We start from the raw sequence: 21,019 nt of genomic DNA on the forward strand, positions 1-21,019 counted from the left end.
TGCTGATAAAATTTATACGTCATAGATATTTTTCTTCCTTTTAAGGGCCTGTTTACATGGAGACAGGGTCACCCTCCTAAGAGGGTCAGCCAACCAGAAGTGTCAAAACATAGTCCTCCTTTACATGCAAACTCGACAAGCAAGGGTCACCCCGGGGGTAGGGCTAGCGTTATGCCGCTTCTTGTGCCTTTTTTCACGGCGTTGCGATAGTCCTGTCGGACGCTTTTTATTTTTTCTTTGATTCTTTGATACCCACTTCGTATTTTTGCTTTTTGGGCTTCTAATTCTTTTCGGTATTCTTCGTACTCTCTGGCATCCATGTCTTTTATATCTTTGCCGGGTTCTGAGACACTTTCTGGGTCAAAATCTTCAGGATAGTCAATGGCCATGCAGCGGCGTCCTTCTGTATACAAGCTTGCTAGGTCGGCTTCAAAGTCAGTTGCGTTGTACTCGCACTGCGTTTTGAATTCTTTCACGTACTTTAAAAGCACCTCGCAGCTTCGGGTGACCAGGCAAACTTCTTAGGGTTTTTGGGGGGCTACTGGATTGCTTGTAGGCTTAGCTTTTCTTTCGCCGGTCTTCTGACTATTGTTGTTCGGACGCCTGCCCGTCGAAGGCGTCGAAGAAATCGGAGGTGCTCTTCTACATTATTCTCGTCACTTTGATGCTCATTTACGATAGCTTCTGCTCGATATCTTCGGGGATATACGCATGAGACATTTGGCTCGCCAAATACGTCATTTGACGTATTTAGATGCAATTCGAGATAGCCCTCCCCCTAGGGTCACCCTACCTTGAGCGTTTACATGGCTTAAGTAAACAAGAAGCTAAGGGCCACCCTACCTACCTTATTATAGGAAATTAACGCGAATCGTTAAAATTCGCGTTAATTTAAGTCGCGTTAATTTTGTTGAGCGTTCATTTCCGCGACGCTAATTAAGTGCAGCGTTAATTTCCGCGCTCTTAATTTCCAGTATCTTAACCCCAATTTTGGAAACTGTCCAGACATTCTTGACACCTAAAAAACATTAACTACAAGCTTTCTTTCTTTCCATTTACCCTTAGTTTTTCATCTTTCACAAAAGCTAGGGCAAGGGTTTACAATATTTCGAGTTCATCTTCATCGTTGTCGCTATCAGAAGTGATGTCAATATCTTCTCTTTTGATTTCGCGTATTTAATCGCGTTAATTTCCTTTATTATGAAATTCTACCTCCTCTTCCGCGTTAATTTTCTTTATTCGAAAGTCGTTTTCCATTAAATTCGCGTTAATTTAAGTCGCGTTAATTTCCAATACCTTAATTTCATGGAGCGTTCTTTCCTATAATAAGGTAATTGATAGCGTAATCCTACCCCTAGGGTGACCCTACCTAACATGTAAACACAACCACGAAAAACAATAAAAGAGGGTGACCCTATCTCCATGTAAACAGTTTCACAGCACTATTTCGAATACGTAACGAACATGAGTTATAAAGAGTTGCTGAATAAATACATTCCCAACCCTATGCAATATGATTTAACAGAATATGATATGAAAGATTTTTTAAAAACTAGATCATTGGAATTCTAGAGTTTTTAATTGGCTTAGCCATCGTGGTATACGAGCTATTATACCACTGTACGTATCATTTTTTTCAATTTTGTTTTTACAAAGTCATGTAGGGAAATTATCGATCATTTGCGGGAGTTTTAGTGAAACAATTATTCCATTCGCAGATGATTACAGCCGCCAACTCGGCGCTACGCATTTCGTTGGCTACCAACGTTCACTTGCTTTCCTCCTCTGCTAAGTATAAATATATCATGCATTAAAACGCGAGGACTTTCAGGAACGGGTTAGATGAACTTATGAGAATAATAACACATATTTTTATGGGATAGAAACATTCATATTTGCAACGTAAAATATTTTTATGGGATAGAAAAATAATTCATATTTGCAACGTAAGATTTTGTATCATGTGACTTTACTACAGGCCTATTTAAGACCAAAGAAGTTAATATCTAATCTTAAGACAAGTGAGGTTAGGTCCGCGAATCGGCCCCTTTCCCACGGTCTCCAGTGCATGAAGTCCACTGTCCTTTTTATGTTAGTAGAATCCTGGCAAACACGAAGGTGGCCATCAGAATAATTACTCTCTTGTCAGGTGCAAAATGAGTAAGGCCATTTGACGATCTAAAAGGTGATATTTTTCCCATGGCTAGTCCTTCAGGAGAACAACCCATCCAGTAGGTTGTAATCGACTTTGGATAGCCCTTCCGTATTCGAATTGATGTATCATCTAACGAGTAGTATTGAAAATCTTTGAAAAAGTAAGTTCTTCCGTTTTTCCATTGAAGCGCGGCATTTAGGTTACTTGGCAGATCTGGAAGATTAGACTGGATACGTTTTGGGTACCCAGGGTCGATGCTTTTCCGGAGACTGTCGTAGCGCCAAAACATATTTCCCTTGAAGATGTACAAGTGCCCGTTGGCACCCCATTCTACGGCTGCGTCCATGTTATGAACATCAGCGGGCAGGTTTATTTCTGAGAGATTTGATGGACCTTTTATCGGTATTCGGTTCTTGAACGTCCAAAACCTTTTAAACGGCAAAGAATTCAATTAAAGGTGAAATAAATTCATAAAAATAAAGGGGGTTTCTAATTAATTTTGAACGAGAGCTCAAATTTACCCGTAGGAATTGAATACTAATCAGAACTCACGCTTGACGTTGCTCACCCAAGTTATGTCTTTTAAGTCATTCGATTCTACCAGAAGCACCTGACCCTGAAGCATCTAAGTTGCAACTCTTTTCCTTGGCCTCAAAGCTGCGGATTTTGGGACACCAATTTTACGCCCAAATATGGACAAAAATAAGATCGAAGCTGCACGCGCGGGAAAATGCGCGAGCTACGTTACATTCAAATCACCCCGCGAGCAGAGCCTCCTTTTGTCTTTTCTTTATTGAGGAGGAGGAAAGGAGGCTCTGCCTGAATCGCGTCAACTCTTTGCCGCAGCCCGAACTTCTGGACTGATCAACCTTGTTTTCTCTCGTTAAACTCCTGTAAATTGGTTTTTCCAGTGCGAGCATCCGTTTAGTGATAAAACCGATGGTTATTATTGAGCCCGCTGTACCGTGAAAAACCAAGATGGCGGCGAGACCTGGCATATTAGGCTTGGACTCGAGACTGTATCCTTGCAACATGCAGCACATACTCAATAAAGATCTTACTCGATTTATGCATGCAGAGTCTTTCTCGAGAACGCCAAAAGCGAACAAGCAAAAGAAGGGTTCTGCTAATGGGGTGCATCCAAATAAGGAAATTCTTAAACTCAAGAAACCCTAGCTCTGAACTAGAGTTAAACGCTTCAAGGTCATGAGTTTCTGATTTTACTTAGTAAAGATAGTGCATACTCAATGAACAAAAGAATCATTTCTTGGTAGACAGCCTTATAAAGCCAACCAAAACGAGAGCGACGAGATAACAGAAAAGAAAACTGTGCTATAGGCGGAAAATATCGACGGACCAGACGGAACACCGCGGCAAATACCGCGCCTTAAATTATTAAGCGATTAGATGATCATCGTAAGAAGGGCTTCAAAGCTGTTACTCGGAGTATCTGGTGAATTGGATAGGAAGATACTAAGCGATTGGCCACTGTTATTGCAACATATCTGGCCTATTACTAGGTGAAAGGTCGTTAAGGTGGACAAGTGGAGTCGGTACTGGAAATCTTAATAGTGAACTCTCATGGCCCATGCACTTCTAACCTCTTTAGACCGTGAAGGCTCTTTGCACATGTGTCAATCGCTCATAATTCATTTCTGTTTTGAAGGTTTAGAGTGGATGGACACTCACCTCGATCCTTTAAATATAAAGGTGATCCCGTCAAACTGCCTCGTATAACCTGCATCAATGTCATCTTCAAGTCCACCCCAGAACTGCGATATTTTCAGGGCATCAGTAAAAGCTCCATAATCACCAACAGGCCAGAAAAAGGCGCCCTTAAATGCATATGTGGTCTTGTCAGCGGTCATTATCATGGCGTCAAGCGTACTACTGCATGGATTTAGCTTTCCTGGGAACTGGGTCGGGTTCACGTGAGGTGTTGGTGTAACTCGAGCTATGGCTGGTTTACCTGTGGAAGTAATCACGTGGAACCTTGAGCAAGGACGATGATTATGGTTACGTGAACGTCCTCTAAAACATTATTTCCTGTCATTGTTATGATTTTGCCATTACTTCAATTAGCTCGGCATGGAAAGTGAGTCTTAACATTCCAGAAAAAAAAATGGTGAGAACAGTGTGGATATTCAGAGACAAATTTGAAAAATTTCGTCAGGTGCACGTCGTCCAAGTAAACTCAAATTTGATCACTTCTCGTCGTTGTCAGGCCGAGAACGGGGTAGAAATGTACACAAATGTGAAACGCACGTGCAGGGCGTGCATAGCTTTTGTTTTTGCTCAATAGATCGGATATTGTTTGGTGGCGTTGTCTTAGCTATCGTGGTCGGCGTCGTCGTCGTCGTCGTCGTCATTCTTGCTTAAGCTCCCTAATAAGTGTTTTCACGATCGCTTTTACAGATCCTCATCTAGTCTAGACAAGAAATCTGACAAAAACAATTGCTTTTCTGATTTGCTTGAAGATAAGGCAGAGAGGAAACTTCAGTGGAATTCCTAGTGAATGTAAGTCACCGAAAGAGCATTATAAGGTAGTCGTCTTGTTAAATACGTATCTCTAAAAATGAACCGCTCAATTTAGGGATGTTAGGGCCGATTTACACGGTGCGATTTTGGCTCATGCGACAAGCTTACAACAGGCCTACGACATGACGTACGATTGTCGCAGCGTTTAAAACATGTTTTAACATGCTACGACATTTTCTCTGACGTACACGACAATCGTAAACGAGTTGTAAGCCTGTCGTAAGCTTGTGGCATGCAACAAAAGTCGTACCGTGTAAATCGGCCCTTACAGATTTCCGCTCAGTGGATAAAATGGCCGGAAGACTCATTTTTGACGCACATTCAGGGACTTAAGAAAGCACGTCTCACTAGGGATTCAGCACTTCAGGCGATATCTCGTATCTGTCTGCTCCTCTAATGAAAAAATTATACAAAAACAAGCAACAAGTTTTCGTCCATTGTTTTCGAGTACAATGAAAATCGAGACAAATCACGTATTCCTAAACAAAACGTCACAATTGCTGTCAAGGTGAAGAACCGATAGGAGACCTAAGCCTGCAGAAGTTCATTTCGTGGAATTTTGATTCGCATGAGAAAAAAAATCTTGATTGGCACTTTAAATAAGCTCCAATAATCAATATTTTTTTACTTCATGGGCTCTTCAAGTCTACTCAGTATACTTTTTTCATGATTTTTCCAAATTTATGACTGTTTTCCTGACACGGCTTTTCCGAATTTACAAAAAATGTTTTTGGATTTCACGCTGACCTTCAATAATTAAACATTCTACCATCACACAGCCACTCAGCAATACCAATGAATAGATAGACGAACAGATTACATTGGTCTTTTTTTTTAACATCACAGCAATAACATATTTTAAAAATATATATACAAATAGTGACGAAAGAGTCGCTTAACTCCCTCCTGAAAATAAAGCTGATGAGCATATGAGTTGACAAAATAACGAAAAATATCATACTGTCAAACATGACATAGACGAAACTGTATGACAGCCCAGTTTACAGCACTTGCCTCATTAAGAACACCCAACAATGTGATGATCCAAGCTCTGTTGCATTATCTAACAGAAATGCTCACATGTATGTGATGCATGCCTATTTTCTGTTATCCTTTGATCAAAAGGAATATTCTAAAAAAGAATAGACCTTCAAATAAAAATAGAAGTGTGTCCATTTAATTACTCCCATGTAATCATAGATTGTAACTTTCCTTTAATCTTTCTTTGAAGGCCCACCTTCAACCGACAGGCTTTCCGACCGTTTGTTTTTGTCATAGAAATTCGCATTGCTTGCTTTCTAATCGGACGAATTTCAGCTTTGCTGGAATTTTCAGAAATGAAAATTGTTGCGCGGCACGCAATGCCTGTCGGTTGAAGGTGGGCCTTTTTAAATCTTGTTTTAATCTTGCTCCTTAATTTTAGTTAGCGCCTTTAGCAGATCGTCTAGACGGCATAGAAGTAGCTGTTTATTATTATTATTATTATTATTATTATTATTATTATTATTATTCGTTATTAATCGTGAAAACGTACCGTACAACTGTTGTATCCCCATGACGTCATCGCGATGAAGCTGAAATGTCGATTTGCTACCGGGGTAAAGAGGAAACATGATAGCGTTCTTATCAGAGGAATGCTCCAGTCCAAGGCTATGGCCAAGCTCGTGAAGTACCAACCACAGAAGATGAGTTCCTTTTCCTTTACTTTTAACAATAAATTTTTCTGCATCATCAAAGTGTATATCTCCAGAACTAGCGGCTGTGCAAATAGAAATAAATCTTCAGAATCTCTCTTTTTGTTATAACTTTTTAAGGTATTAACACAGTTAAGACCAATCAGGGAGGCCTTTCTTTAAATTTTAATGTGAGGCTTACCAACATTGTCTAAAGGAAAATGAGCAAAGGCAAGCTCGCCACCAGGTCCATCAAATGAATAATCCCTGTCTCCTTCTTTGTCAAAACTTATTACAATATCGGCGGGACCATTTGTCACTTTGGTGAAAGTCAGTGGAGTGGCTTTTGCCCACATGCTCAATCCAGCTTTAATCGTATCGTCAACCTCCCGAGTTGTTAAATCTGTGGTGTAACTTGCTACCTTGTACGTTAGGCCCTGGAAAATTATAAACAACATTACCAGTGATTATGTAATGAAAGTATCCATAGCAATAAGGAAACACGCCACGAAGTTAATCGCAAGGAGTGTTTAAAAACAGTGTTAGCAACGTTTATTACGACACATTTGACTTAGCTCTGGGACGTTCCGCGAACGTTCAAGTTACATGAGTTACAGACTTTTACCCTATGGATTGCATTCTTTTAGCACTCCCTACGTCCTTTATAATTCCCACCCTTGAGTAGCTTGGTTTCTAACTGATAACCTAGAACGAGCTCCAAAGGAGCTCGAGAGGAGCCCGCAGGAGGCAGTGTGGCCCAGTGGTTAGGGCGCTTGCCTTGAGATCCGGAGATCCCGGGTTCAAGACCCGCTCTAACCACTCGTTGAATTTTATCCTGGTAGTCCCTGGTTCAACTTCCCAGCTGCTCTTGTAAATAGCCAACTGGTTTGCCTCCGGCCAGTTGGGATTCTTAACAGTTGTTGTTGTTGTTCTGTTCTGTCGTTTAAATCAATGAGTGATGAACGTTGTCGAGTCATTAGGGAGTTTAAGAAACCACGACGGCTACGGGCGACCAAAAAGTCACTTCAAACTATTAGTTTGAGCTGTCCTAATTGTTTCACGATGTTCCAACTTGTTTATGCTGTACAATATGGGCGAAGTATGCTATAACCAGATTGGTACGTACGGATTTGAAGCAAAGAGAGAGAAGGAAAGATTCATCGCTGTTTGTCCACGTTGTCGTCAAAACCTGAAAATTGGTCATTTTACGTTGTTGCTTTGACGAGAACGGGAGAGAAATGTACCAAAATGCGTGCCGCACGTGCACCACGATCATTTTTGCCTCTTTTAACCAATAATATCACTGCTTTTTGGCGTTGTCGTTGCCGTAGCCGTCGTGGTTTCTTAAACTCCCTATTAGGGAGATTTAGCACCGACTACGGGAAGGGCAACGAGAACGTCATCTCAAAACATAAATTCCCGTTAATTTCAAGCTTTTTAACATGACAATGGTGTGGCAGTCCCTCAAGAATTAAACCGATATGAATCAAGCTTAATTTAGGGGAGAAAATGGAAATTTATTCTCAAGTGCTGACGTCCTTCATAAAACCTCAAATTTGGTTATTTCACGTTTTGGTTTTGCTGACGATGGCAAAGAAATGAACAAAAGTGAAAAACGCTCGTGCATAGCGTACAAAGCTATTGTTTTTCCCTACTAAATATACAAATTTGTGACGTTCTCGTCGCCTTAGCCGTTGTCGTTGCTAAAGCTCCCTATTACTCAAGAACGACGACGACGGCTACGAGAACTTCACAAAACAATGGGTTTAATGAGCGAAAACAAAAGCTCTGCACGCCCTGCACGTGCGTTTTACATTGTGGTACATTTCTTTGCCGTCCTCGTCCTGCAAACGACGTGAATCATGTGACCAAATTTGAGGTTGCGTAGAGGACGTGAAAACCGGACCTTTTCAAGTTCCCAAACAACCACACCGTTCATGCCAATTTTATTCCTGCTACACACTTTCTATTCCGTACGACTTGGGGTTATAACGAAATTATTACAATAACGGGTAAGTGATCTTTTAAGAAGACGTTTTCGTTGGCGGAGTCGTCGTCGTCTTTGCGTAAGATCCCTTACTTCTTCCATAAGCCGCGTTAAAATACTTACGTTCTTAGACCAACGAGTTCCGTGTAAAGCATATCGCCGTCTTCTTTTGAACTGTGACGTTTTTCCAATATCTTTAAAACTACAGCGTTCTTTGGAAACAAGTTCCATTGTAGCTGTGTCCCTGGGATTTCCTGTTTCATTTAAACCTGTAAATCGCTGAAGTCTTTTCACGGCTTCGTAAATTTTTGTTATGCGTCGTACTCCTCCCAAGTTCAGATCAGCGGAAGATAAATAACCGTACCTCCTCAAGTAATTCTGTAAGTAGCATTTATAAGGAAAAGCACAATGAACAATTTTGTTTTAGACTGAAAAAATATATGCAGTTAACCCTGACAAACCATTGCAGTCGGGCCAAAGAGATAATGCGCTTTGAACGAGCCTCCATATTAGACATTATATTTTTAAGACATTTCTCTGTATTCAATGGTTTTTTTTTTTAACATAATCACCCTATTCTAGACTCACTTCATAAATTGCTAACTGATTGCTGCTGAGACAGACAACAATCGCCTGAGGTAACGGAAGAAAATAGAGTACACGGAAGCTCTTTGACTGACCCTTTGACCCACTTATGAAAGCAGGACACAATATTGGACTGCGTTCAACTAAAATTTCAATCTCCCTTAGGACTTTCACCGCGTATCATTATAACTTCAGTATATAAATTATGAGCTGAGTCAGTGGACTAATTTTAAGTTATAGCAAGAAAGAGAGAGAAATCAGCACTCTGATTTTAAGGCTTTGTTGAATACTAGGTACCCCGCATAGTTGCCGTCTATTTTTCAAGACGATGGAATCGACAAGTTAGTAAGTAGCTGATCGTGATTGTTCGTATTTTTCTTCCCTACGATTAAAACTGACCATGTGTGGTTAACAGCAAAATTTGTCAAAACATCGCACCAAAACAAATAATTAAACACAATGAAACAAAAACATTGTTTCTTCTTTGGTGGTTTTATGATACGGTGTCATCCTGTATAACTACCCTTGATCCTTCGGCAAGGAGAAAGAAATGAAAACTCTACCAACTAATAAAGCTTGTTTTACTTCTCTAGGGTTTTACATTGGACATTAGGTGTCGCCTATTGTCTTCCCACTTTTAACTCGTTTTACGTTTTAGAGTTGACCTACTGTAGGCTCCAAAAAACAATCAATATCGGCAACTTGATCTTCTAAGTATGTCAGTTGGTCTTGCATTGCTGCTCTTATCTTAACCTATTCCAATTTCATTGGTTTACCATCATAAACTTGTTCATTTTTCGACTGTGATATGTTCCATCTGGCAAATTGTTTGTTCCCTAGAGTTCTGAGCATTCAAACGGCACTGAGATATTCAAGTTTTGAAGTAAGGTGTGGCTGTGATTAATCTAGAGGCCATAAAGTAAGTCTATCATTCATCTTAACTTTCATTGTTTCAAACAGGTTGCCTTACAAAGCTATTCCGGTGTCTTACATCGAAGGACGGTTTCATTCTAAATCTGCTATTCAAAAAATGTCTTCAGTAAACATTGTCAGTGTCAAAATCATTTGTTGCCGTGACCGCCTGATGACTAACTTCTGAGTCTTGCGTGGTGACGTGATAACTTTGTCTTGACGTATGCAGACACAGGAAAAGAAAATTTGTTTGTTTTAGTGAAATTCGTTTATGCAAAAATCGTAAATGTCAACCAAACTGTGGGATGTTTTAAGCCTGCTGTGCATACCTTGGTGTTAAAAGTCTTCTTGAGACGTGTACGAAAGAAACATGAAAGTAACTAACTATTCTCTGATAAAATGACCGAGTTAGAAGCACGCTACATATTCTTAAAAACATGCGGATCCGAAAGTTCACCTCCGTCCTTCAATTTCTTATCTCCAATGTTATCATTTCAAATGTAAAAAAAGCTAGAACTCCGGCAAAGTTACGTTGAGAATTTCAATGGCGAACACAATTCTTAAACAAATACAAATTCGGACAATTTTAGCTGATAACCAGCTGCAAAATGAGCATTTCGAAGTCAATTGGCTCTGATGCATGATCACGCTACATGATTCAGGTAAAACCGAAACACCTAATGCTTTCCAGGAAAGTTTCCTGATTATCTGAGCTTAAGCATTGTCATGACTAAGTTTGTGCCTTTGAATTAGAAAGATTACTCCTTTTCCTGTTATTATGTATACGGACGAATGAAATGAAGAAAGTCGTATAACGACATTGAAATCTTAGACACCCTAGTCTCATTGGCTTAGCAGACTTCCAGAAGATTAATGTACGAACTAGAATTTTGACAAATTTCCAAAATCGATGTTAAGAATGTAAATAAAACTTTTCAGTAGAAGTCACTTCATTAACTAGAACTGGATGACATTGTCAAAGAAGGAGTAGAACTTTCAAGTTTTCTCTGTCTTTACTCAAAACTTACCAAAACCTTCCTGGGTGCGATTGTCGATCTTCCAAACGTTATTCCAAACGCTGCGTACAATGTTAAAAATGATAGAAACAAAACTTTCATGTCTAATAACAGGAAATTATGTGAAAAAAACCTAAGAAAGGATCTTAAGCAGTAAGGATGGAATGCTCCGGATGATTTCTTCTTATAATGCATTGTCCCATTCAAAAAACCACGAATTTATAGCTGACGCCGGTTTGTACCGCATCACCTATACCCTTTTAGCGCAAACAATGTTGGCTGTCCGCCTTTGCAGACAACAAAACGTCCCGTTGTTTAAAAAATGAAACGTACCTGTTTCCGATGATGACAAATCGAGAGAAATCGAAATGTTTGTACATGCTACATTACATAATTTAATAAGAAAATATTCACATTCCAACCTCACTGGTAACAAATCCACGCAAACTACGGGTATATAGATCTTTAAATAATTAAAAAATGAGCCCTTATCCCTGTTTCATGCACAGAATTGCGTGTACAGTTCAGTATTTTTCCGAAAGTCTTTAAGTGGGCTTTTAAATTTGAAGTTATTTTGGTGACCGATCATGTACATTATCGACGTTTAACGCCCTAAAAGCATCCGGAACACGATGGCGCCTTTAACGTTTGACAGATATGCTCACTCCTCCACATTTGTTATGCTATTTAATTGATTTCTCCGGACAAAACTTTTGCTAAAATCCAGAATGTGAAAACAAAAAGAGAAAAAAATATCACGCACGTACTCTTGAGCATAATTAATAACACAAATGCGAAGGTGTGAAAATGGAAAATATGTTCATTGTAAGTTGGGAAACGTTTAGCTGTTAGCAGACCCAGAGATTTCAAGTTGCTTTTCGCTGAGATGGAGAACATTTCTCTGCCGGAAAAGGTCGAATAGCTGAGAATGGATTGGTCGCCCCACTAGGCCTTCAACTCTTCAACAGTACTTGAGTCATCGTTATAAGCATTTACAAAACTGTTATATCACTCACTAGGCAAAAACGCTTTTCCAGCTAAATGTAAACGATTTGCCAAATATCTTAAAATAAACAGAATTTCTTCCCCGATGGGACGCACTCAAATTAGCATGCATGATCGGTTCATTATTGAAATGATATCATTAAAACTTTCTAATAAACAGTTTCTTTAGATTAGCCATGGGTGTTTTTGTGTGAGAGTTTCCTGTAACGTATTATAAAAAAGGATAATACAATGGTACCTTGTAATGTAGCTAAAATTATATAAGGTAGTATCATGACTCATGTTGCAAAGATAGCTGCAAAATATAGTGATATTGTCATCTAGTTTAATTTGGTGAATATGCAACATAGTGTGGTAAATTATTCTGCAATATAGCGCTGGTTCTTGAAATTAAACATGGAATTAAAAGGTGTCTTGTTTTCCTAAAATATATTTGCAATTAACCTTGTTTCTGGGAACTGGTTGATTGACTCGCCTCGCATTCGCAACGGCAGCAAGGCAGGAGGAGCCTAACATCCCAGCCCCACTACAGTAAGGAAAGTGATCATATTTGTCACTTCCAATCCCATGTCACTCAATGTCCAAACTAAAGATTTTGCCCGTCGAACCTCTCATTCAGTGTGAGGCTGGACGGGCAAAGACGATGCAAAGACAAAGCCTTTATTCCCCACGGACTCCAAAATGGCCGCCGCGTGATAAATGTTAATGAGTCCCAACGAATCAAACTAGCCTTCGTTATGATCGCCAGCAGATAAGGTCATCGTTGTTTGTTTGTTTTTTTGTAGCTTCCCTGTTGCCGTGCGTATAATCCGTGACGACAGATCACGTAGGACGTCAAACTGTGGGAATGTACATTGTTACCCTTCCAGGGAATGACACAAGTTGCGGTCTGTATTCGCTACACGGCGGGCGACAGAAGCCCTCGAGATCCTTAAGTACTTTTCCATTTGTAACGTGACGAAAAACACTCTTCAAATATTTAAATTTATTCTGCATTCCTGGAACGATAAAAATAAATGAAAATACAATGGATGCCAGTATGACGAAACTCACTTGATCTGTGGCTCGATACTATACGACGGTAGAGAAGAGGCCGTGACAAGGAACGTATCGCTACATTCTAAACAAAGCTAACATATTATTCTAAACCGGGAAATTGAATGTTGGTAATATCAGGCCCCAGAGATAAGGTTAAAGGTAAAGGTAAAGTCACTTTACTTAACGTCGGTAGTTCCTTCAGTTACGAGGCTGGTATCAATGAAAGCCGACGGTGCGCCCTTTACCCCCCTCCCTCTATCAGTGCTCCGTTTTACGGGTATTTAAAGCTATAGCTACACGGATCAGAGGAAAGTCGAAACAGACATTTAAGTCACCGAGGATCGAACAGGGGACCTCTCGCTCCGAAAGCCGCGCACTAGCCAACTGAGCCACCACTGCTCCTAAACATGAATATGAAGGCGCTGCATCGGCTCAAATTGATACGCCGAATGAACTTCGTTTCTTAGCTATCAGTGAATTGGATGGCTCAATTTTACGGAAACCCGAAACATTAGGCTGCTCACTCGATAAGATAAACCAGTTATGTTAACATTTACTGGTCGAAGGAAAGGAATATTCTACAGCTACCTTTTATAGTTTTTGCGGGAGTTCCTTGAATTTATCGTGTTTACAAGTCTTGATCTACCAACCACACCCACAAAGGTCCGTAGAAACTTTAAAGCCACACGGCTAGTTATATCGGCAATGTATTAATTTTTAAGCTCAGTCGGTCAAGAGATCTTAAAATCAGGCCATTATCTCTCAAACCTTCTTGAACCATTTAATCTCACCCAAATTATTGTTTTATTCACAAATTATTACATCTATATCTTCTCTTTCCATTAGCCGTAATTACGACAAAATGCAATTTGCTCGTTACTTACACCAGCTTCAAATTTCAATTGCCTTGTTGATGAAATCCTAAGAGAACAACTACCATACTGCGAGAGGAACGCAGCAGGGACCACTGCCTTAATTGTAGCTTACCCTGTTCTATCCCATTCTTTCTACGGCTTCATCGCTCCTTTTCGGGCAAAAAAAAAACCTCAGCCAGCTTTGTAAAATAGAGGAAGATAAGCTTATTTTAAAGTAAAGAGTAAGAAAAGGTGTTTGGAGAGATTACGAAATGAGGCCGCATTGGTCAGGGAATGTTCGCACCATTCTCCCTTCCTTTGTTATTGCACTTCATCCACCGGTCCGCAATGACCTGTGGGTAACCTCTCTCTCTCACCACCTTTCCTTTCTGAAGCTTGATATACCGCGTATCCCAGAACACATAGTTTCTGTCATTCCTCCATTTAACAGCTGCTTTGATGTTACCGTCGAATTTCCACACATTTTTGATATCCCTGGGATACCTAAGGTATTTTCTATTTATTCTGTCATAGTAGTAAGTTTGTATTCGGCGTCTTTGATCATCATATTTCCAATACTTGTTGCCTTTGAAGAAGTAAGTCTTGCCGTTTCCCTCCCATCTGAAAACTGCGTCCATGTTTGCGAGGTTTTGCGGAAGCCCATACTGAGTAATACTCCCAGAGTTAATCAAATTTCGTCTTGAGTCATATTCCCAGAATCTAAAGGAAAGCAAATGCACAGTTTTTTTTCTGCTGAGAATTGATAAAGTGCGCTCAGCGTTTGGGCTATCATGTGTTTGTAGTCAGTCGATATTTTCGTAAGTTATACCGCAATTTCTTTAATTTTCTTAAGGAAAAAAGAGAGTATTTTAAGTCTTCAGTATTTCATATGAAGGAATCTACCGATTCAAGTAGATCAGTATTTTTAAGAGAAATAAATGGATAACACTGTTATCCCACTCAAGTATTCACATCCATTCACCTGCTTTGCTGATTATTCCTAAGAATTACGGTTTTATAATCATTTAGTCCATCAATCTTAGAACAGCAAAAAATATTTTAAAGGAAAAGAAATGGGTTCAAAACAACAACAAGGGCCGCATGGCTCAAGAAAGGAGCTTGGATGATGGTGATGACAATGAGCATTATTTGTGTAATATTATTTTGGTCTTGTATAACTTCGATCAAAATCAACCAGCAAACAAGTGTACTCATATCTTACTCTGATCCTGTGAAGAACACCATGTTTCTTCGTTTATTGAGGTAAGCTGCATCAACAGGTGTCTTGAGTCCCTTCCAGTACCGTTGGATTGCCCTAGGACCATATCTGTTCAACCTGCGGTCCAACTGCCAAAAGCTGTCTTCCACAAAGAAGAAAGTCCAACCACTTGGGCCCACGAACACTGTATCGTAACGAATGGAGCTGCCGCAAGGAATAGGTAGACTGGGCTTAGGTGTGACCCGGGGGCGGTTGGTACTTTGGCGTGTAACACGAGAGGGTCTGATGGCAGTGGCGACTTTAGGAGTTGTCTTCACTTTGGGAGGTGTGAATGTTTGGACTGTTGGTTCTGAATTTATTAAAAGAGGCTTTTTAACTTCTTACTCCAAGCAGCATTATTTGTGTAGTTTCACTAACTATATAGTTGCAATACGCCGTTTTTCTCTCTAACCAAATGGAGATCTATTGTATGATCAGCTACAAATTCCAGCACCGGGCTAAAACCGGGTGGCCTTGTACACTGACACATCACAGCCAGGTCAGACACTTATTGCTGCAGAGAGATAGGACAGACCTCAAAACCGGGAGCCCTTTACCCTACCGTCTGTACGGAGACGTTGTGGGTTCTTTAGCATTCCGACCAGGGAATTTATGAACGCTGAAGGGTTGGAAAATGGGATCGCCGGCTCATAGTCCTTATTCGAGAAGAAGTTAAAGGAGCTATGTCACGAAAAATGATGTGATTTCATGACACCCAAAAAGTTCAAAAGTAGAAAAAAAACATTCCAATAACCTCTTAAAACTGTTGAAAAACATAAACGAAATATAGCAAAAGGAAAGAAAACAATGGATGGACACAAATGGACAAGATTGAAACGGATTGCATTTGGGTAATCTTGAAAAAAGTCGGCCCGGCGTTTTTCAAGTTTATGGCAAATCGCCTGAATAAAGGTTTTTTTTTGCACAGAATCATGTTGCTTTTGATGTAATGATAATTTTAATAATAAAGAAATTACCATTTTCGAGTTTTCAACTCGTGATTAACTAAATATTTCCCTTAAACACCCAAAAATAACGTGACTAAGCCCCTTTAATTACAAGGCACCAGTTTCTCCTCAACTAAGACAAGTAGCTGTGCCACCAGTGCGCGGTGTACAGCGGTTGCGAAGAGGTGCTTTCAAAACGACTGAACGCACGCTACTGAAAACACTGTCAAGGGAGGTCGAGATTTTAGACAGTTATAAGGGATATTTACTGACGACAGCCGAGGTATCTCAAGGAAAAAAATTCATTTTTACTGTCATTATTTCGCGATAGTTCCAATTCTTTAAGTATTGCTGTTGTTGCTTAACAGAGTTTGCCATTAATAAAACCCTTTGCTTAAAAAGTCATGTTTGTCAGTTCTTGTTTAATAATTACCCTTTTCAATTTTGCCATTTCGGTATAATAGAATATTGTTGTCACAGTTGTCGCTGTAAATGGCATTAGCAGATGGAGGAAAAGAGACTGCAGTCGACTGCTTAGTGAACACCATGAGCAGACGTTTTCAGTGATAGTGAGTTTTGAGTCTGATTTTCATCTTTTTCACGCATATGTTTTACAAAGGACGCCAAAGCAATGTACTGTAAATTACTTGAAAAGAAACGCACTTCGAAAGGTGTACGCCTCGCCGTCACTGACGTCGTTCCTACACCTCCTTGCCGTATCATGACGTATGACATGTCATAACAAAATACTAGTAAACTTACTTGGGTACAACGCTTGAATTCCTTTAATGTCATCATCGGTGAGCTGAATGTTTGGAAGATAGCCTTTGTACCAAGGATACATGATTGATTCGCGTACATTAGAATGTTCCAGACCCAAACTGTGACCAAACTCGTGTACCGCCACCCAATCTAAATTAATGCCATCACTTGTTCCAGTCGTAAAACGCTCATCATCGTCAAAATGAGCGTCGCCGGAGAGTCCTAGAATTGTTTAAAAACGGTATTTAAAATTCACGTATGGTTTAACATATGAATATTTTAGCTGTGAATTTACACAGATGTAGTGGCCGGAAACGCGTGGGCTAACAAAGTGCTTGACAAAGAGTTATTATTGTTGCCTCATTCTCGTCCCAAAGTTGCGATTGTCTCTGTCTGGAAATAGCGACCTCTTGCCGCGATTTAGGAAAATGCACACACCGATAATAAAAGTCATTTTCTTAACCGTTAGTCATCGAAAGTGCTCAAAAGAGCAGGAAGCCTCTGATTTGGGAACATCCTAGTTTCTAAGCAGCCAGACATCGTTATTCGCGGTGTAGAGAGATTTAATTTCTTGAAACGACAAACTGCAAACGGGAAATTTCTCGGCTTGCCATATCAGCATGAAATTCTGTTGGTTATTGTTACTTAACTCTCGAGATCTCTCTCTCTCTCTCTCCCTCTTTCTTTCGAGAAGTTGCCGTTTATATCTGCAGACGACGGGCAAAAATATGCGCGAGTATCCAACAAGGTTATTTTCTTTTTGGCACCAATGCAGATTTTAGCTTGGCGTTTGCCTTTAGCCGTAAACATGATGCTATTAGAGAGGTTAAGCATGACCTTTTCGCCAAACGGCAGGGGCACCCAACGTCAATTTTCAGAAAATATTTGTTCAGAAGACGATTTGAGATCTAGAATTTTCGGAAAATTTGTTGTTAAATTTCTTGCTTGCCTGCCTCTCCTAGGATTTTCGAACATCTGAAAAATGGTATAATTGCCCATTTTTAACGGATTTTTACCCTAAAAAGGTCACCTAGAATTTCCGGGAGCCTTTTTTCTGGCTAAAATTTTCGAAATGGTAAGTTTTGATCCTATAATTTTCGGATCACTAGACTTTCAGCTAGGAAATCCGACCAGATGAAAACTTTTTAGGGGATAAAATTATGCCTATATGTACCGTTTAAATACTAAAATACGTTTAACAATGCTATGTTTGAGTGGTTTTGAACTACGTTCTCGTTGGGTGCCCCTGAAACGGCAAAGGTCGGAGTGAAATTAGGGTTTTGCCAAAAATGTAGGAACCCTGCTTTATATTAGCTCATTTCTGTCCTGTTAGCTCCATATATCAAGCAACTTCTCAAAGGAACGAGACAAGTTAAAATGAGAGAATTTTCACGCTTTTATGATAAGCCGCAGGAAACCGCCGTTTCCCGTTTGCCGTTGGTTAAAATCTCACCAACTGCGTCCTCTGTGGACAAGAATCAAAGTTCCTACCTCTGTTGCTGAGTGGATAAAATGCATGCGCCAAGGTTCCACCCTCTCGGTCAAATGGGAAATCATCGCCATGTCTTTGACGAACAAAACTGATGAGAATGTCGGCATTACCAAAGTACACTTCTCTTATTGTTAGCCCTGAAGAAGACTCCCACAGACTGAAGGCTTTGCGGAAGATCCTTCTTTGATCTCTGTATGGTATACCGTCTCGCGTGAAGTTTAAAATCCTGTAGGTTAAATTCTGAAATGCAAAGTATGCATGCATTTGCAAATTGCGAATTTTCAGTACAATGCTAACGAAGTTATAATCCATGTACTAATTGCTATTACGTGATCAAGACGTATCTGTTACACTTAGAAAATTAAATTGTGTTACTGATGAAGGATTTCCTTAATTTACAGCTAAGCGGTTTGTCTTACTCGTTTTTTCCACGTACTTCCTTGAAGACTAAACCTGCCAGTGGAAGCGGTATTTTGTGGATCTCTAACACCACATCGATCTGTGTTGATCAACCGGGTAGTTGCTGTGTCCATCTCTCCTGTGACGCGAATACGTCCAAACCTCTGAAGGCGTCTTATTGAGGCTTTCATCTCTGGCGAATTCAGGTCATCTGTGCCTCGACTGTCGACTTCAGCGATGTAACCAAATTTGAATAAAAACGATGTCTGCAATCAGATAGCAAACAGGTAAGGTAAGGGATTGCGAGAGATTGTCCGAGACTCTTCGCAAGAAACCCGAGACACCCGCGTCTATTTAATAGCGACGAAAAAAGATATGTTGATGGCATTTTGATTCGTAGCTCCCCAACGCAGCCTTGAATGGTAGTTAAATAAAACTTTAACCGTTGACTCCATGTCTTAAACGTAGAGTACAAATCGATCCATCGCAGCAAAACGTTCTTCCAGTTGCAATGACATATATGAAATAAAGTACTCAAAGCTAAATTAAGTTCAGGCCTTAGCACACTATTTCCAGTGCAGGCCACTCGGAAACTAAAAATTAAAATATGTTCAGCTTACCAGTTTTCGTTTTTCTTGTATCGGAGAGCTCAAGGCACTGCCCAGAAAACACCCAATGATTAATAAACTCATTATGTACAACGTGTTCTTCATTTTAAGCTCTTCTTTTTCTTTTCAAAATGCTGTTAAACTTTGTGTCACCTTTAGTAAATGTTACTAATAGACCAGACTTAACTCTTTCCTGAATATAATCTTTGAGGATGAGATGTTTAGTAGAAGCGCTTTGCACAATTAACCACTCGTATTTGATGAAAGTGGCAAGGTGTTCAGTAGCCAAGTTGACGAAATTCTACACACAATGACGTAAATCATCAAATGTCTGTCAAATGTCTGTATACCTAACCTGTGATCATGACCTCCCTCCCTACTTATCGTCTTGGGGAAACTTACGCCTGATCGCAGGTTACTATATACCTAAACTTCGCTTCTCCTTAGACTCTCATATCCCCGGAAAACAAAAAGAAACTGCAAACACGACGCGAATCGGTGCGGAACATGCGAAAAAAAGGTGTGAGTCGCTGGTGAAATCGATTCGAATATTGAGGAACTGAATCTTTCGGAGAACAGAAAAATAACATCACAGCAAAGGGCAGACCTCCAGCACCATGAAAAGAACTGCCAAGCTTTTCATGAGCCTTGGTCTTTCGTTTGATCAATCAAACAGCGTGTGTTTGTGTCAGTTGAAATCATGACAAAGTGCAGTGACAACTTAAACCATCTACCGCGCAACAGAAATATGTCCTTAGTTGCCGATTTGGCCGTTGGAATGGATATAATGTCTTGGGTAAATAAAGAAAGAAAAAATAAGGCTATAAAACGATGACAAAAACACAATTGAGTTGGGCGTAATTTAACACTTTTATACCCAGGATAGAAACGTTCATTCTCCCCCGGTGGGGGGGGGGGGGGGACTCTCGTTTGGAACAATATTTATTTCACTACGCTACCCACACACAACAAAAGCTGGTTTCCAGGTGGGGCGTAGGTAAACACGTTACAATAAAGTATATATATATATATATATATATATATAGATAGGTATAATAAAACGACGAAGAGACAAACTCTTGACAGTTCCAGCGTTTAATCGACGTTTCGGCCTTCGGCCTTCGGCCTTCTTCAGGATAGTTTAAAAGTTAAAAATTAAAAAAGCTATATACAATGGTTGTGAGTGGCAGAGTTACGGGCTTTTATATAGTACACAGAAAATGGAAATTAAGGTTACGTAACAAAAGAAAAGGTCTTAATTACAAGCTAGGCAAAACAAAAAAGAATTGATAAAAAGGAACAAACAGACTAATTAGAAAAATCGTGTTATTACGTGACAAACTCCCCATTGAGGGCCTCTGAGTGAATTGTGCGGGTTAATGTCATAACAAGGTCCTCAGAGAGGGCCCCTAAACAATAGATTCCCAATCGAAAGCCCCTGAATGAAAAACCAAACACAAACATAACAGAATCCCTCAATAGAGTTTTTGAACAAAGACAACAACGACTAAGTGAAGGCTAACAAAACAAAAGGGCAAGATTACAAACTGGAAACAATCAAAGCTAGATGGGAGCTAACGAGGTCCTACAGACAGCAAAAATTACGATGATTGCAAATTTGGGCTGAAAAGAATTTACACTACAATAGAGACAAAGTCAACTGTTGTAGCAGATACGATTTTTGGATTTGAATTCACGCCTTTTGTTAAGACCGTGTGGATATAATGAAAAGAGTTGTGAGGTCCAATATGCTTCTCTGGTGAGGAGCAGTTGTTCAAGATGGGTGGCAT

At 39.9% G+C, this 21,019-nt stretch overlaps 2 protein-coding genes across 2 annotated transcripts in view; both read right to left on the minus strand.

Moving 5' to 3' along the window:
• Positions 1-11,049, minus strand: part of LOC138025483 (uncharacterized) — a 32,017-nt gene extending 20,968 nt beyond the window's left edge. The window contains exons 1-7 of the mRNA XM_068872684.1: positions 10,879-11,049; positions 8,477-8,731; positions 6,569-6,803; positions 6,228-6,452; positions 3,845-4,124; positions 2,097-2,583; positions 253-455 (exon numbers count right to left, since the gene is read on the minus strand). Coding sequence (XP_068728785.1) covers positions 253-455; positions 2,097-2,583; positions 3,845-4,124; positions 6,228-6,452; positions 6,569-6,803; positions 8,477-8,731; positions 10,879-10,968 — 1,775 coding nt within the window. The 5' untranslated portion in view covers positions 10,969-11,049. The remainder of the gene's footprint in view (positions 1-252; positions 456-2,096; positions 2,584-3,844; positions 4,125-6,227; positions 6,453-6,568; positions 6,804-8,476; positions 8,732-10,878) is intronic.
• A 1,792-nt stretch (positions 11,050-12,841) lies between these two features.
• On the minus strand, positions 12,842-19,541 carry LOC138026404 (matrix metalloproteinase-24-like). Its single transcript, XM_068873752.1, has 6 exons — positions 19,242-19,541; positions 18,642-18,887; positions 18,222-18,462; positions 16,731-16,952; positions 14,986-15,331; positions 12,842-14,483 (listed from the first exon to the last, which is right to left on the minus strand). Exons 1-6 carry the CDS (start codon positions 19,332-19,334, stop codon positions 14,051-14,053), a joined length of 1,581 nt encoding a protein of 526 aa, XP_068729853.1. The 5' UTR covers positions 19,335-19,541; the 3' UTR covers positions 12,842-14,050.
• Between the last annotated feature and the right edge of the window lie 1,478 nt (positions 19,542-21,019).

The sequence above is a fragment of the Montipora capricornis genome, chromosome 12, assembly GCF_036669925.1.
Source record: "Montipora capricornis isolate CH-2021 chromosome 12, ASM3666992v2, whole genome shotgun sequence".
NCBI classification, from domain to species: domain Eukaryota; kingdom Metazoa; phylum Cnidaria; class Anthozoa; order Scleractinia; family Acroporidae; genus Montipora; species Montipora capricornis.

What these genes read in the sequence shown, in the direction of transcription:
- LOC138026404 (XM_068873752.1), bottom strand. Translation starts at nt 19,334, where the DNA reads ATGAAGAACACGTTGTACATAATGAGTTTATTAATCATTGGGTGTTTT. An exon ending in GAAGTACGTGGAAAAAACGA is followed by an intron (nt 18,463 to 18,641) that starts GTAAGACAAACC and finishes TTTGCATTTCAG; the next exon opens with AATTTAACCTACAGGATTTT. An exon ending in TTATCCACTCAGCAACAGAG is followed by an intron (nt 16,953 to 18,221) that starts GTAGGAACTTTG and finishes AAACAATTCTAG; the next exon opens with GACTCTCCGGCGACGCTCAT.